Raw genomic sequence first — 17,178 nt, 5'->3', positions numbered from 1 at the left:
AATCATACGTAACATTACATTGTGCTACTGAGCTAGGTTCAATCCCTGGTTAAGTAACCTGGAATCCTTCTATTCCCTTTTAACCTGCATGCCCTATTTCCAAGAAACAGAAATGAGATATTACCTCTGAAATCTAAAGAGAATTTAAGACTTTCTCAGCTACCAAGATTTCCAACACATTTCTCAGATGAAGTCAATACTGCAACTTACATACAGGTATAAAATCATAAAAAGTGGTACAACATTAAAACAACTGGACATAAAATGAGAGTAATAAACCCAGAAGACTGCTTGAAAATTATCCCCCAGCACTATCAACAGGCTTTATATTTTCGGTCAATTAACTGTGGAGTGTATGGGAGTCTTAGAAGGAGATTTTTCTACAACAGGTATTGATACACGTTTTCAGAAACAATTGACAAAAACAACTTAAATACGAAAATGCACCTTCTAGCAGTGTGCAACTCAGAGGTATCAAGAAAGTTCAAGCTGTCTCAATTTGAGGTTCCCAAAAATTCAGTATTTAAAATAACAAGTCACTTTTAAAATGTTAGAGCAGAGTAAGTGAGTATAATAAAGTTTTGAAGCTCAATAGCTGAAATTCCACCAGGGGCTCTGAAAAACTCTTCTGTCACTCTCGTATTCAAAAAGCTTTTTGCATCTCTTCAGAAGGACTTCAGATTTTACCCTTTTTCTCTAGATAATTATAATTCTCTCAAGGTTTCTCTTTCCTTCCTCTACTTACTTTCTATCCAGACTTCACTGTAGCTCCATCACTAGCTAATTGTCTATTTTTCATTATTTTAATTACTGTATGTAATAAATGAAATAATAGACAAACATCAATAAAGCGGCTTGCCAGAGGTCAGCTTGGGTCTGACAGAAGGTGCTGTGCAGCACGGACCTGAAGTCCAGCTAGGGCCCAGCTGACTTGTGCAGCACCACTCGATACTGCTCTTGGTACTGCACCCCCAAATGTCCTGGCTTTCAGGAACGCTTAGTAGCCGGCATGTATTTTGGCACAAATACACACAGCCAATTTGCATCCAATGTTGCACTTGAACACACAAACCCTTTCCTAAGGAGGAGGGCAGGGAGTATCTCTTCAGCCCACAAGTGATGTTCTTCAGGATCTGTGCTGGTCTAGGCATGAACATATAATAATCTCTTTTAGTAGGTTTCAAGCTTTTCAGGTCTGAAAATACATGCCCATCACGCATTTCAGGGATTGTGGTTAGCCCAACCAAGACAGCAGCATTGAAATTTCTGACTTACCTTTAGCAAGAAGTCAAGAGAGCATCCAACACAGTCACCTATCCAATTTGCTTGCATTTCTTTTATACCATACCACTCAGGGAGATCGGACAACGCATCAAACATAGCCTGATGCAATGAAAGAAAGAATTAGAACGTTCAGCTTTTGTAAATATACAAATGAAGACTATGGGTTTAATTATAAGCAACAGCAAAATGATAATGTGCTGGTAAAAACATAGGAAGAGGCTTTTTTACACTGCTGCCGCCTGAAATTCATCTCTTTGAGAACAGAATTAACATGGCCAAAGGCAGAGCTATGACACCTCCAACAGAGATCCTACTGTTATTAAAAGAGGCCTGCCTTTTGTACGGACTAAACTTTAAACACAGAACAAAACCCTTAGATGAAAACATACATTGTAAACTGTAAAGTGTAAGCTGTGGGAAGTGTAAGTGACCTAATGACCTGAACAAGACTACTGACACGCAAGAGATGTGCATGCAGGTATGAAGCCTGCATTTGGATTAATTGTTCTAGACAATAGCCTGAAGATGGCAGTTAGACAAAAGACATTTACATGTCCTAAAACTTTCAAACTCTGACTTAAAATGGCAAAATAGAGTTTCCAGCTATGTATCTATTTTTCATATTTCATAGTGATATTTTACCAAGCACAACAGGCTGTAAAATTGAATGGGATCTTTAGGTGATATCATCCTTTTAAAAAAACAAACAAACAAAACCCAAATCATAATAATAAGGGTTCATATTAAATTCAATATATATATAATGATATTATAGTAATATAATCATAATATATTATGCAGCAGAGAAGAAATTACATGTTGGCTCCTTTTTTGGCCATAATGTCCAACAGTCAACCTGTAACTTCTATGTACATTTATACTCAGTGAGAGATATATCCATATGTTTACGTGCTTTCTGATGGGTGGCATGGTGGCATAACAGACTACTCCAAGTCAACTAATATTTGCCTAAAACATTTGAACAGTATGTTTTTAATAGAAGAAATCTATAAAAAATTAAACGAGCAGACATACAAAGGCACGGATAACTCAAAGCTCATCTCATTTTCCACTTCATAACACTTCACATTTGTGTTATGAATACTGCATGACTGTCCAAAATCTTTACTTTGGCAGAAGTACAGCCAGAGGCATGAGTCACTCAGACAGATGGTGGATATGCTGAACAATTACAGTTAAAATCTAAGAATAAGGCAACATGTTGAATAATTTTTCCTTCAGCTGCGACTCCCAACGTCAAATGTGCAAGTTCTTTATTATCTTGTTAATTGCTAACAACCTGCAAAGACGGACAGTAGCTATTGCGTGCTGGTCAAATTAAATAGCGGGTAGTTAGCTAATTAGTGAATATACAACTCATTCAACTGTTGTGTTTTATCTATGTTCTTAAATGTTTTGAGAGTGAGATGCAGAAAAGATATTGCAAGGATTACTTTCTAGTTACTGCTCTATTATATATCTATCATTCAAAAAACAACAAAGGACAAGTCCTTCATAAATCATAATATTACACCACCACTTGGGATTACTATTGTTTTCTACATCCTCAAGAATCAAATTCATTTTCTGATGGTTTATAAATAAAAGCATGGTAAGGTTTTGGAGGGTTTTTAATTGGTTGTAACTTTCAGCAGTTGTAGCTCACAATTGCAAGTATACTATACCACAGAGAATTCCAAATTCTCATTATTCTCATTAATTTTAGTGTTCCAGAGACTACTGAGCTTTATCTGCCATGAATAAGCCATATACATAGATATACCTAGCAAAGAATAACGACTAACTGGAGATATATATAGATATAGAGATATATACACACAATACTTGGATACATTCTTTGTAAGAATCTTATGCATTTTATAAAGAATGGAATTGTGTCAATATACACAGAACTGTCTGGACACTTTAGCAGATTTTTATAAATTCTCCTGCTTGGATATCTCTCCCAATCTACATTACATTTTGCTGGCAGAAGCAGCTAAATGTGCATGTGCTCTACTGCAACTGTACAGTCTGTAATTGCTTGCCAGCAAAAGTTTCTGGACATTTTTTTCACTGCAGGGTTAATACATCAAGATCCTTAATACCAGTGTGGTAAGGATTTTAACTCCAGTTAGTTGGCCTTATTAGGAGCTATAGGCTACAGTTTGACTTAGTCCAATTCTTCTCTTGATAATGCAATTGCTTCACACAGCTAAATACAGTAAGAGCCAACTTAGCTTCACCTGAATGAAGATAACAAAACTTCTTCTGCATGATGACACACCCTAGCAGAGTTTGCAAACACAAACCTTTCACATCTTAATAGGCATACGAACAGTAGTATAGCATGATTTAAAAAACACAGCAAAAAAAACAACTCAAAAAAATTACAATATGAAATTATGATTGCGTGTTCTTTGTATTCAACACACTACTTTGGTTTCTTGTCAAGAAGAAAACGAACAACATGTAAAACACAAACACTTTACATAGTGTTACAGAGGCAAAAAATATACAGTATGTGTACTGCTAGCATGTTAATCAGTATTTCTGGATGGTAAATTAACCTAAGATACTCACTAACAGGAAAGTAGAAAAGCACATTAATTCTTACATACATTAAAGCATCGTATATTCAAAATTCATCCATGTAAATTAGGAGGTTTTAAAAATTGTTTAAGGTAAACCCTTTTAAAAAGCTTTTTGTTTTTAAACCCAATTGCACTACACCCTGCAAAAACATAACTCTATAAATATATGTTAAAACTATTATTAATTTTAAAGAGTTATATGTAGCCTCTTTTGGTATACGAAACCCTTGAATGGAAGCTGACCAACGCTAGCGTAGAAACTCCTGAATATTATAAGCTAGTGTTTGGAAACTTAAATATTAACTCCACGAATTTTGCTTCCACATTCTTTTTTAAAATCACTGCCATGTTTGGTAAAACATCTTATACATCATTAAAGTAGTCCCATGAATTCTGCTCCAATTATTATTTTGCAGTTACTGGTATGATTCCTTAAACAAAAATTCTGACCATAAGGGCACGTACATAACTCCTAGTCATCTGGTAACACGGAAAAGACAACCAACAAGAAGATTCCCAGCACACAGGCAAATAAACAAAAGTAAACCAATGTTGGATTCTGCCAGGGACAAAGAACAGCAGCAGTATTACAATCCAGTATGCAGAGAGTGATAAACTAATCAAATAAATTCCATTGTCACATTTCTGATGATGACTTAATAGTGAGAAACTTGGAAACATTAGGCAGCAGAGCCTTTCTACTTTCAGTTTTAATGGCTCAGGAAGAGATGAGAGAACTTAAAATGCAAATGTCTAATTACAGGAGAAATTACACCCATCTTAATTAAACACAAGTCAAGGTAAAGCATAAATACGTTCTGGCAGTCTTTCAGAAAAGACAGACAAACTCAGGAAAAAGCTAAAGAAATCAAAGCTACATTCTGGGATGAGAATGACTTCAAGGCTCCTACGCCTTTAGGAAAGTTTGACTTGAAGTGCTGGAGAAGTTGAAGATTCAGGATAAACTAATGTTTTACAGGACTGCTTTACTCTTTCAGAACACCTAGACAACTCTGGCATAGCTAGAAGATGAAAGTCAACCAGTTCAAGTGATCAGAGTCACAAAATCAAGATGAGTTTGTTGAAAATTCATTACACACAACGAGGACCGAGTGTGAAACTAGATGTAAAGCATCTGAAAGTGGAAAACTGATCTCACGCATCCAGCTGTTTAATCTGCTGAACATTCATCGAGAAACAGAACTTCAGTTTAGCAATCTTCAGACAGAAAAAAGTACATAAAATCAAAGAACAGAAGTGCTTTATAATTTCCTAAGAGTATCTCAACTCCTAAAGTCCCCCTCCTGCTTGTAGTTCAAAGAGGGATGATTCTGCTGAGCACCTAAAAAATTCAGGCTCTGACTTCAGGAACCAAAATTTTTAGTATGATCAATTCCTGCGACTAATTTCATACTTCGTGAGAGGATTTCAACTCCTCCATGGTAATAAATGAAATAAAACAAAAAATCTAAATATGAGCTATAACGCTTCTACTTTCAATGAAGATACTTTAGTGAAGTTTGACAAATTTTCAACATAACGACTAAACTAAAAAAAAGGTCAGCAAAAGGTTTCATTTCAAAAGCATTCCATTCACTAGCAAAATAAAATTATCTTCTATTAAAATAAAATAAAATTAACACAAAAAGCTTTGCTTCTGAGGAAGAGTCAAAGAAATATTCATGATCTGTTTGGATTAAAATGCAGTTCTTCACTTTATTGGACTAAGCTCCCAAAAGAGTAACCAAATATAAAGTAATGATCACATAAAATCCTTTAATACAAGTTAATATATTAACTAACGTACAGGAAATGAAAGGTAGGCTGCCCACTGTTTTAGTTTGCACAGTTCCAACTGTGGTTCTGCAGTACAGCTTCTGCTGGTATTGAACCTCTTGTTTTGGTTTTTCACCTTCAGTAGTGTGTGCCTGTACTATCATGGGTCACTCTCGGCTCTTAGTTCCCATGTGTGAAGTACACTGAAAGCACACATTAACAAGGAGCACTAACACAGCTGAACAGCCAGCAGTTTTGCCCTTTCTTTATGCTCTAATTTATGGTCAACAAACAACTCCGGTTTGATTACGCAGAACTGAGGCAAAGAAATGATTCCTCAAAAGCAAAAAGTAAAGCCAGCGTTCTCCAGCTTGGCTCTCTAGAGCCATTCCCACTGCAGCATTTAACAAAGAGAAGATATTCGCTTTCCAACAAAATGAAGTGTATCTTTGGGATAAATGAGTAACGGACTCCATAAATATAAGAGCTCTCTAAAATATTTGTTATCATTTTTAGTAGTAATAAGCATTCATTGTTGTGATTAATCTTCTACCAACAGGAACTTAAATTTATATTGCTGTAGCATCAAATGAGATGCTGCGTTTACACTAAAGTGAAAAGATCAGCCTGGTCTGGATACCCACAAAGGATTTTCTGTCTTGCCAAGCTGACAAAACAGGTGTCATTTTTTTCTTAACGAAGTGCTAAGCAAGCTGTGGAGACAGCGCTCTTGGTCCCTGTCCAGGAGAGAGCTCTCAGCTCGACGCAAGGGGGAAAGTTTCAAAGCAAGGCTTTTCAGGCCCTTTTCTCTTGGAATGAGACAACTATGAGCTAGACCCCAAGCGCGGGAAGTGAAAAAATCACACATAAAGCATGAAAAACTAAAGAGCCAGCCTTTCTGTTCTCCTCAATGACGCGGCATTACGTCATGCTATGAAATCCAAGGTACTGTCAAGACTCTGAACACCTGAAAATGCCATACTTCAGTTTCATTACATTTCATGACCATTCAGCTTAACATCTCAAAAATAAAATAGGGGGAAAAAAAAAAAAAAAAAAAAAAAAAAAAAATCACACAAAACACTCTTACGTGAAATAATTCCAAATCTGTTCAGACCAGACAAAGGGGCTGTCGGATGCAGCACAAACCCAGAGAAAAGCTTGAGAACAACTGGTAGACTGTTTGCTGTTCTCTCTTCACCGAGTCAGCACCATGCTAAACATCTAAGTTCCTGCACTCCATGGAATATGAGAAGGATTAGCTCTACACACCTGTACAAAAAAAAACCCCACAACCCCAAACCTAGGAAAGAGTATGACTTATCTATATGGCAACTGTAAATTAGAGTGGCAGAGTTTTGTAGGCCCTGTCACTTTCCCCAGTATTTAAGTAAACATCCATATACCATCTTTTTGCTGTAAAAAAAGGGAGATGGTTTAAGGCAAAACTTGAAGTTTTAAAGTTGCTTCTATTTTATTCTATTAAAAAAGATTATTATTTTCCAGTTATTTGGGTGGTTCTTGAAAAGTAAAATATGAAAAAATATTGTATAAAATTTGTTTAGGAAGAACAGGGACTATGCAACAACTAACCTTACAGATACCGATTTGAAGACTCAATTGACTGGGCATAAAAAAAACCATAATAGCAATTTATAGGTACACACAAAAAATACTAACATTTACAGATAGATTTTTCCAATGAATCTGTAGAGATTCAGCTGGGTAACCATAGCAACGAAATGTTTTAGCTTAAACATCTTAAATGCACAGACAACAATTTGACGAATAACGTCATCAGTTAAGGCATTATACTTTTATCAAAGAAATCTGTCAAAAGAAAAATAACAATAAAAATGTTATTTAAAAATCCATAAAAGCTGCTAGACCATCTCACCTGTACTTAACAGTTTTAAAAACTGGGTCATAATTACTTTATTACTTTACATAACCAAATAGCTTTCTGCTAAGCTTTTAAAGCACGGTCAATATTTTTACTCTTTGCAAAAAATTCATTGCCAATGGTAAATTGCCACGTGAGCTAACACTGCTTTGTTTGTTTGCATTTTTTATTTCAAGAAAGGACTATGAACTGGTGCAGTAACAATAAAGAAATCAGAGAAAATTCCCCTGGACACAACAGAAATCTGAAGAATAGTGTGTGTAGGAATGAAACACCGACTCCTGCAACACACAAGATGAATTCACAGCCTATTGCTGACCATGTAACTCCTTGTTGTTATCTGACTAGTAATTTAAGCATTGCAGATAAGATTAGCCTTACTAGTATTTATTTTTCACTAAGGTTGTGAGATACAGGAGAAGACACAAAAATGATAAATGGGCGAAAGAGGAACACAGATGACTACAAAGATCATCCATATGCAGCATAGATAGGTTGAACAGTTACAACAGAATAATTTGTGGATGGTTCCAAGTAGAAAATAAGTTGCATGCATACATATTCAGCCATTATTGCTTGCTGGTAATTTGCATGAAGAATTAAGGAATAGCAGATTCATTAAATGTATTTTAAATGGAACCTTGTCCATGAAACATGGTTATGAAATAAAGACTTCCATTTTGTCTAAGCAACACAGGAAAGGAGTTACTAGAAATCAAGCTTCTTTCCCAACAGGCTTTCCCACTATGTCAACTTAAAAAAAAAAATTCAGGGATAACTTCTGGAAGTAATACGGAACAGATTGGCAGAGAGCCTTGTTGCAGAAAAAGAGCAAGGAAGGTGGAGCTTTCTGACATTTGGTCTCAAATTTCTGTAAACTTTGCAGAAGAAATAATAGTCACCATTGAAGGTGCAAGCAAAGGGTGACCGAAATCACATGGTTTCCCCACGAGATACCAAAATCAGATTAAGGCCTCACTGGAGAAAGATTAGTGGGAGAAGCAGAAGAAACTTAAACAATACTAACCCTCTAAGTCTAAAAGTGGGGAGAAAAAAAAAAAAAATATAAATGTTCCCCCAAAGGTGCAAAGATTAAATTACTGTCACATAATCTCTTAATGCCTTCCATTTTTTATTCCAAAATAAAAAAGTAGTGAGACTTCAGTGGATAACAGAAATCGAGCCATAGAACTCACTGAAGGCCTGATCTACTTGGCTCTCTACTTTTTCCCAAACTTCATAAGAACATCTCACACAAGGAAGGAATAAATCTGCTCTGTGCCCATGAACTTGTTCAAGCTGTGAGATACAAGAAATAGAGGGCCACGTGTGTTCTGATACAAATTCTGGCAGTATGGCTCAAAGACCTAAAAGCTAACTCTATACTGACAGAAAACGCGAATCTTCGGATCAGAATGATTTTGACCATGCTAATCTGGCACCATCTTGCCTTAATCTTCTGGACACCTTCAAAAAAAGCAGAACTAGATAGCAGATGTTCAATAGGCAACCGATTCACAACTGGGGAATAAAAACTTCAGGGCCAGATGAGTTCTAGAAGGGTGAACTTCTATTTGTTGTTTTTTTACCGCAAAGTTGACTATGGATTTGAAAACCCCAGTCCCACTAAAGACAGTCTTTGTAATATCCTCTGAGATTTCCCATTTACAGGAGTCTGGCATATGGAGTACCATAAGTAACCTTCACCATCTAAGCCCAGCTTGGAAAAAAGTGTTCTCTACTACTGTAGCATCCTTAGCCTTCAGGTGCCTGAAAATAACTGCAGAGAAGGTATTATGTACATATTCAGTTGTTTGGGGCTCACCATGAAGAAAAAGAGAAGTGAGATCCATAAAGAACCTAACTGTTGTACTCATTTATCATTAGAAGTACAAATATCTGAAGCCTCGGAACAGCAAAGACTTCCAAGAAAAGAAAATTGTACTGGTAGTAGTTCTGGTCTATGATATAAGCCAGGAAAATCTCTTTATGGAAACCAGTGTCTTGAAGATCAAGAGACATGAAATAATCCTCCCTGCTGAAGTGAAGGTATTATCACCACTAACGTTCTCGTCCTAAAATCATATTAGTGATTAAAGATCTTTAGCTTCTTAAAGAGATGTCTCTATCCTCCACACCTATCAGGACTAGCTCTGTAAAATCTGGACCCTTCGCTCTAAGACGAACGGCTCTATAAATGATAAAGGTAAATGAACATCTCCCTTCTCAATAAAGTTCAGCCTCCTGGCAAGGGCTTTTGAAAAGAGGTGGGGAAGAAGGCTTGAGGAATAGGCTAGGAAGAGTGATTGCTGTAACCATGGTGTTCAACACTATGCTGTTTAGGATGATATGGATTCAGATCAACAACCTGAATCCAAAGAAAAAGAAAGAGATTTAGAAGGATTCATGTCTCTTACCACTCCTTGAAAAGTACTGGGATGACTACTGTAAGGAATGGAGGAATGTGTGCAAAGCTGAGTTTTGAGGATAATTAGTCAAGATATTCAGAAAGAGGAGCCAAAGTGGTAGCATTTCAGATATGTAATTTGGCTTCTCTCAGAATGCTATTGTGAAACTTCCTGGTTATGTCAGTGTGGGTACAGAGTCTCTAAGAGACTGAAGTACTTGGCCAGTTAGCTCAGAGACAGTCTCCCCCCGACGGACAATCTTCAGTTGTGGCTTGCAGTTCACAGGCCATTCAGAGCTGCAAGGCCAAAATAGTCTTCCTCAGAAAGTAAGACACAATATGCTACTTTACATAGCCTCTTGCAACTTGAAAGAAAAAAATAAGTACCAAAAAATGTAATTTATTTATCTTCATCTTCCAAAGCATGAAATCCACCTAAAGTCAGATATTGGACTTCAAACAGCAGAGCGTGTTAATGTACTATTCTTACTTGAAGGTTTAGAAAAAAAGTAATTATTCCCCCCTTTACAACCAAATGTTTAAAGCCCTTGCCAAAAGAAGCAGAGTGAGACTGTTAAAAATGTGCCAGAACCACAATAACAAAAATGGGAGTCAGTGGAGGGTGAGTAAAAATGAAAATCCAAACCACCTGCTGATACTTGGTAGCATCTGTCACTGTACAGGAAGCAGGAGCACATGAAGGCAACGCTTGCCAAAGCCCTTGAGCTGGGAGCAGTATGGCTTCACTCATCGACCTCATTGTATCAGCTCACATGGATCCCACAGAATATCAAAAAAATTTTGGGAAATCTTTACAGAGTTCTATAGAGTACTCAACTGTCCTCTGTTGTGACCTTTAAAGGTTTTGTAGAGGTTGATGTAAATGTTCATCCTCAAACAAAAAGCAGAAGCAGCTCTCATTCATGATGCCACTAAGATGTTCAAGAACAAGGAGTGGTTTGCACTTTCGACCTTCATATAGGTAGGGGATATGGTAGTCTCCTGAGGTGACATCTTTGGGGTGAAGATAAGAGGGCATTGGGGAGGCACAAGTTCCTTCTTGTCATCAGCTAAGACTACTTACTGGAGAATGACACGCAAGAGACATGATCATCCCAAGAGCTGATGCCTTTCCTATAATGATGTTTCTTAGGTCAGAAACTAAAGATAAATCCTCCTTCCTAGAAGAGGGTGGATACTGAGCCAAAGGTAATAATCCCATAAGCAAAGGGTGTTTACAAGATTACTGAAAAGCTCTTTAGTCTTGTCTTTTGGTCTTTATGAGTAAAAATTTAAGGCTGATTCAACCCGCTTAGAGGGAGATAAGTAAACAGTGATTTGGTGCAAGCATGGATACAGACCAGAAATACCAGCCATTATTTCCTACAACCTTTATAAAGACAATAGAGAAAAGATGTATCAGTAAAGGCAGAAACTCTCATGAAGCTCCAGCCTCAGCTGAGGGACACAGTGAGTTGGGGCAGACCCTGAAATATCACAAAGGTGATGATGAGATCTGGTGACAAGAGCACCAAGAAAAAGCTCAGAACGTTGTGATGATTTTGTGATTGTGCAGATATGCTCCATTTTTCCTTCGGCTATAGCAAATGTTCCCTCCTTACTGCCAGAACAGGCAGCGTAATCAGAAAACATGCATCTCAAGTACCCTCTCTGGGTGTAAGGAATCAAAGCATCAGGCAGGATATCTAAAGCTTTTCTCTTTATTATGAATGGAGCTAGAGTGAGACCTGGATTTCTTCTCCCTGGATGATGGTGGAAATCTGGTCTCTTGAATCTGAGGCTCAGGAAAAGGGTCAAAGATGAATTTTATATATTTTCTTGGGAATAACTTTCTCAATCTGTAGTTGAAGTCTCAATACATAGAATACTTAGACAGAATAAAAACTTCACCCAGACAAAACAGGAAGTCAATACTTTCATCTCAGAGAGCATAAAGTCAAAAATCTTGTTGAAGAATTCCTAGGTGTGGAAGCTATGCTGTCCCATCACAATCTAAATCTGAGCTCGTAACAAAAAAGGATGTCTAAATAACTTGAAAATATTTTAAAAATTATAAATAATCAAATAGAGTAGAGTATTAAGTAAAAGAGAAGGTCCAGATGAATATTCAGTAAAGAACAGTTAATCATAAAGAACTATGGTTCAGACACATGTGGAAATGAACGCTAGGTGACAGGCTGTACTCCAGCGCTTACACCACGCCCATAAGTCCAACAGGTTGATTAGGCGAACAAGTTTCTAGTTCAAAAGATTGCACAGCTGTACATTCAAAATATGCAGAACAGCACTTGATGGTAAATACGAGATGACAATGTGTGAATGCAGAATTCATTCCTTCACCTCCAATTTATGCTTTTTGATTTCTTCAAGACTTCATCCCACACCAATTCCTTAGAATTCTTAAAGATGTGAACAGAAAGACTTGAGGAATAATAGTTTTTATATACACACATACACACAGGGATAGATCACACATATTATTATATTATTATGTAATTCTATATCACACAAACATGCATATAAAAGACCACATTCAACTTCATTAATATTTCTGGATGAAAAGTTGCCTCTTTTAAGTGCTACCATAATTTCCAAAAACCGTACTTTCATACCTTTGCGTATGCAGTAGTTTTGATAAACCACTGTTTGAGGTATTTCTGTTCCACTTTTGCTCCTGAACGCCATGAGCAACCGTTGTCATCCACCTGTTCATTAGCTAGAACAGTCTGATCCACTGGATCCCAATTAACCAAGGCCTAAGAAAAGTTGCAGGAAGAAAATATACTTTCAGCAGGTATTTCAAAGCCAGAATCTCACTTTACAGACACCAAAAGAATTATCCAGAAACATTCCTTGCCCCCCCTGCGTTTTCTACATTTTCATAACATCCATTTGAATCAGCAACATGGACTCAACTGATGATGTTTTGAATATTCATTTTGTCAGAACTCAAAAACCCCCAGTTGGCAGCATTTGTCTTGATTGATCATGCTAGTGGGATAGGCTGACACTTAAATATTAAATAGGTAAGTGTTCCAACAGACTGTACTGCAAACTACGTAGTCTGATGCTTAAAAGCTGTCCATTACTAATCCAAAAGCATCAAGTCAGACTGAGGGGGATGAATAACCAAGGATCTCCAACATGAGAGGACAGACTCACAAAGAAGTATTATAATGGTCAACTATATTTCAACTGAAAGAGTTGGTATTTTCTGCACATAACTTCTGTCAGCAGTGTGAATTACTTTTGGAATTATCTTTCCTTATCAATACAAATACCTTAAAGAAAATTTGAAGTGAAATGAATGTTGGTGTTCAACTCCACAACCGTTGGGTTTTGAGGGCTGACTCAAAGACCAGACATAGCATACTGGGGAGGGGGCAAATATCAAACTCCCTCCCCCCCCACCAGTGCTGAACAATTTAGCTGATCATTTATCATAATAAAGGATCTAATTATCATAAAGGATCTAAGACCACAAAAGAATCCTAATGGTCATTCCAGAAGTGGTATTCAATGCTAGACATTAACTTGAAAAAATGAACAGAAAGAAAAAGGAAAAAATAAAATCAAAGCGCTAAAGAAGAGTAATACATTATTTTTAGTGTTATTTAGTATTTGAGCTAAATCAAAGTTAAATCGTCCTGACTGATTAACAGTAGCGCCAGCTCCATAGAGTTCTAAGACATTAAACACTATTTGAAAATTTCGGATAGATTCTTTGGGTATGGGGAGGAGACTTAGGATCTCAATCTAAAAACTAATCACTGTCCTCATATTACTCACTTTAAGTTATATCTCTCACTGATCACCTTCTGAAATGCTTCAGTTTCCAAACAACCGATACTGATTAGCTTTAAATGTGCTACATATGCTTAGAAACAGCAAACATCACAACCATTTTATAAATATATATTACATATAAATATATATTATAGTGAGGGCAGCAGAAAGACAGATGCATGGATCCTCTTCCTTAGAAATACTGTTGCTGGTTTTGTTATCAGTGTGTGGGATACGTGTGTGTGTTTCTGCGCATGCACACAAATGTCTGATTACCTACATCAATGTATACAAAATTTATTATAATGAAATGAATGAAAGTCATTCTTTGACAAGAACAAACTCACTTTCACATGAAGCTTGTGTGAATTCAGTATGTCACTGGAATTTAAATGTTTTACAGTTTGTCTACCTTTTATCTGTTACCTACCAATAGCATCACACTGTTTTTTATAAAAGGCTTCTGAAAAATAATTGGGAAATTAAAAGCTATCAACATACTGGACTAACAGTTTCTGGAATATTTTCTAGACTTTCAGAACACACAACTTCTCCAGTAACGATACAACACATTATGAAGTTGGCTCTAAAGTAATGATTTCTTTATTTAAAAGTTCTGAAAAAGAATCCATACCACTACAAAGTTAAAATAAGAGCTGAAGAGAGATAAATCAGATAATATTAAGAAGTAATAAAATGCCAGTTGCATAAAGCAGTATTAGCATATGCTTTTATTAAAATGGCTATGACTCAAAGTTGAGGAAAAAATACTGTTTCTGTTTTGGTGATACTGGATTAAATTTATGCTGAAAATTTTAGAAGGTAACTGAACTGATCTGTATGATTACAACTATTTAGCATAATGTAAAACATATTTAGCATAATGCAAAACAAAGCAAATATGCATTAAAGAAATCCATAGCTGAGAGGTCTTGTCTGTGAATTTTTAGAGGTGCATTTTGTTCCTTCCATCTCTCACAGCCTGTTGACTAACAGCCAGAACCTGGATACTAAATTAAATCCATAGTTCCTACTTGTAGGAACTTTTTGACAATGACAGCCTCTGCAACTGCGGCCCCAGGAAGACGCTAAATGTTATCTACAAGAAGAGAGCACAGTGCAAAAGCGTACAGAGACCACACGTTGTTTAGATCTCCTCACTACGCCAGTGTAGACCATACGCTTTTAAGATAGGATTCATCTCATCTCACTTGGGGTATCTATAGCGCAAGTGTCTACCTCCAGGTTTGGTATCTCTGGTTCCACTACAGTCTACAGATACCTAATTAAAATAATCAATAGAGTCTAGGCAGAAATTAATCTCAAGCTAAACAGAAAAGCCGTATCTGGCCAGGTCAATGACCTCTACGGTACATTGACTAGATCAGCCTTGCAGGAAGAAAAGACAGGATTTTGCTACGGTGAATAAAGATACCCTCTATGGATGCTGCAGCACCCTGACAGTCACTGTTAATTCTCACTAATTCCAGCTCCCAGACATACTGAGTCCGTGTCTCCCTACCAGGGTAATTTCTGGCCAGACACACAATACTTCTGGAACAGAGCATTAACTAGACTAATACTCTGCATATATTATTATGATCCCCACAGTGAGGCTATGAATTATCTCCTTGTACCCCAAATGAAATTGTCAGACAGGAGACTTCAAGCTGTGCAGAAGCACTGCCTAGCATGTGTTGCAGGCAGGCTGATGACATGGGATAAATACATGCCTTAAATATACATGACTGTTTGAAGGGACGCAGGGTTATGGGCTCTCTCTGCCATCTGTTTCCTGCCAAAAAGCAACTGGTTTATGTGCCCCAGAGCTTACATCCCCTACAGGTTGACAGATGCTGATTTAAGTCCTCAAACTGATCCTTGACTCTTAAGCGGGAAGCAGATCCAGTCAATGGTACCCAAACATCCTCAGGATCCCACAGCCATGCAAAATTTGTTTCGTACATCATCACTGCTTCTAACAAAGCAGCAAGCCTTGTGCTTTTCAGATTCACCTGCAATCAGTCATCAAGCAAACAAACTTACAGATAAAATTAAGTTTGTTATGGCAAAGCTAGGGGTTTAATTTTTTGTTACAAAGACAGAAAACAATTACAGGGGGAAAAAAAAAAAATGAACCCCCCCTTCCCAAACCTAGCATGTTAGGACATACAAGTATTGAATCTTATTGCCAGTTGTCATTTAAGATCTCTGAATACATTTTGCCTATGGAAATAGGAGAAGTATCTCAGTAACACCCCGCCATTCCAAATGCTACCTTTCACCATCAACCCACTTCTCTGGGTTCAGAGAATAATTAGAGTGCATCCCTAAGTATATCCTATGGGATTTCCTGGTTTCTACAGAAACGTCAACATATATTTAAGAAATCTTGGTTTCCATTTTAAGTTAGCAACATTCACTAAATTGCAGCTTTGTTTAGGTGCAGCTGTTCAGGTATCTTGGAACTGCGTTGCCTTGGCTATACAGAGAGTTCTTTGGAATGCTCATTCAGCATCATTATTTCACCTCCCGCTTAAGAAGTTAACAGATCCCTTCCCTTTTCAGACAGCCTGATACATATTATTTAGAAAATATTGCAAGGTCAATATTTTCTTAATGTACTCCAACAGAAAAACAGCTGTGATAGTCTTATAGCATCTAGTATTTCTGCAATATTTTAGAGATCACATAGGGTCCAGGAATTGGACAGTTAGGCACATAATCTCCAACTCTCCTATCCAATCCTATCAGTTCTGAGACAGCATCACAGTCGTGTTATACATTTACATAATCTTACTGCTGAAAAGACTCCTCATGATCACATTATCTTCTATGTTTTCATGAGAGGGAAGTTAAGACCTAGAAAATTCTATACTAAAGCCATGAAACAAACTCATAGCAGCTATATTCTGATCCTGCACTTCAACGGAAATCACTGAAAAACATTTCTGATTTGACTTGCTACAATACTCATTCACGCTAGTTACATATAAAATTTACTTATACATAAAATTCAGTTATATATAAAATTCATTATATTTTGCAGTGATTTAAAACCAATAGAGACCAATAAATACCTAGCCACTTAATGAATGTGAATGGACGATCCAGAAATGTGCCACTGACACAATGAGTGACTTGAGTTAGTGCACCTGCAAAGTATTAAAGGTCAAAGTTTGTACCTACCTCTTTTTGATACACTATTCCAGCTTCAAAAAGCTTAAGAAAGAGATATTGTGTCCATTTGTAGTACTCTGGTAAGCAAGTGGTTATTTCCTGCAGAAATGAAACCAAACAAAAAATCCTGAAGGTATTCTCAGCGTTTTCTTACAGTGTTTTAACTTAAACAATTAACTCAAGAGTGTATAATATGTGCCATAGAGAAAACATCAATGCAATTTTGG

At 36.8% G+C, this 17,178-nt stretch overlaps 1 protein-coding gene across 3 annotated transcripts in view; it reads right to left on the bottom strand.

Moving 5' to 3' along the window:
* The window catches only part of LARS2 (leucyl-tRNA synthetase 2, mitochondrial), an 88,699-nt gene that overhangs the window by 45,184 nt on the left and 26,337 nt on the right, over positions 1-17,178 (bottom strand). For all 3 annotated transcript variants that reach the window (XM_075418844.1, XM_075418843.1, XM_075418845.1), the window contains 3 exons: positions 16,961-17,050; positions 12,598-12,741; positions 1,276-1,383 (listed from right to left, as the gene is read on the bottom strand). In XM_075418844.1, the coding sequence (XP_075274959.1) occupies positions 1,276-1,383; positions 12,598-12,741; positions 16,961-17,050 (342 nt within the window). The remainder of the gene's footprint in view (positions 1-1,275; positions 1,384-12,597; positions 12,742-16,960; positions 17,051-17,178) is intronic.

Source organism: Opisthocomus hoazin, chromosome 4, assembly GCF_030867145.1.
Source record: "Opisthocomus hoazin isolate bOpiHoa1 chromosome 4, bOpiHoa1.hap1, whole genome shotgun sequence".
In the NCBI taxonomy this organism is placed as follows: Eukaryota; Metazoa; Chordata; class Aves; order Opisthocomiformes; family Opisthocomidae; genus Opisthocomus; species Opisthocomus hoazin.
This window is presented reverse-complemented; position numbering and strand designations above follow the sequence as displayed.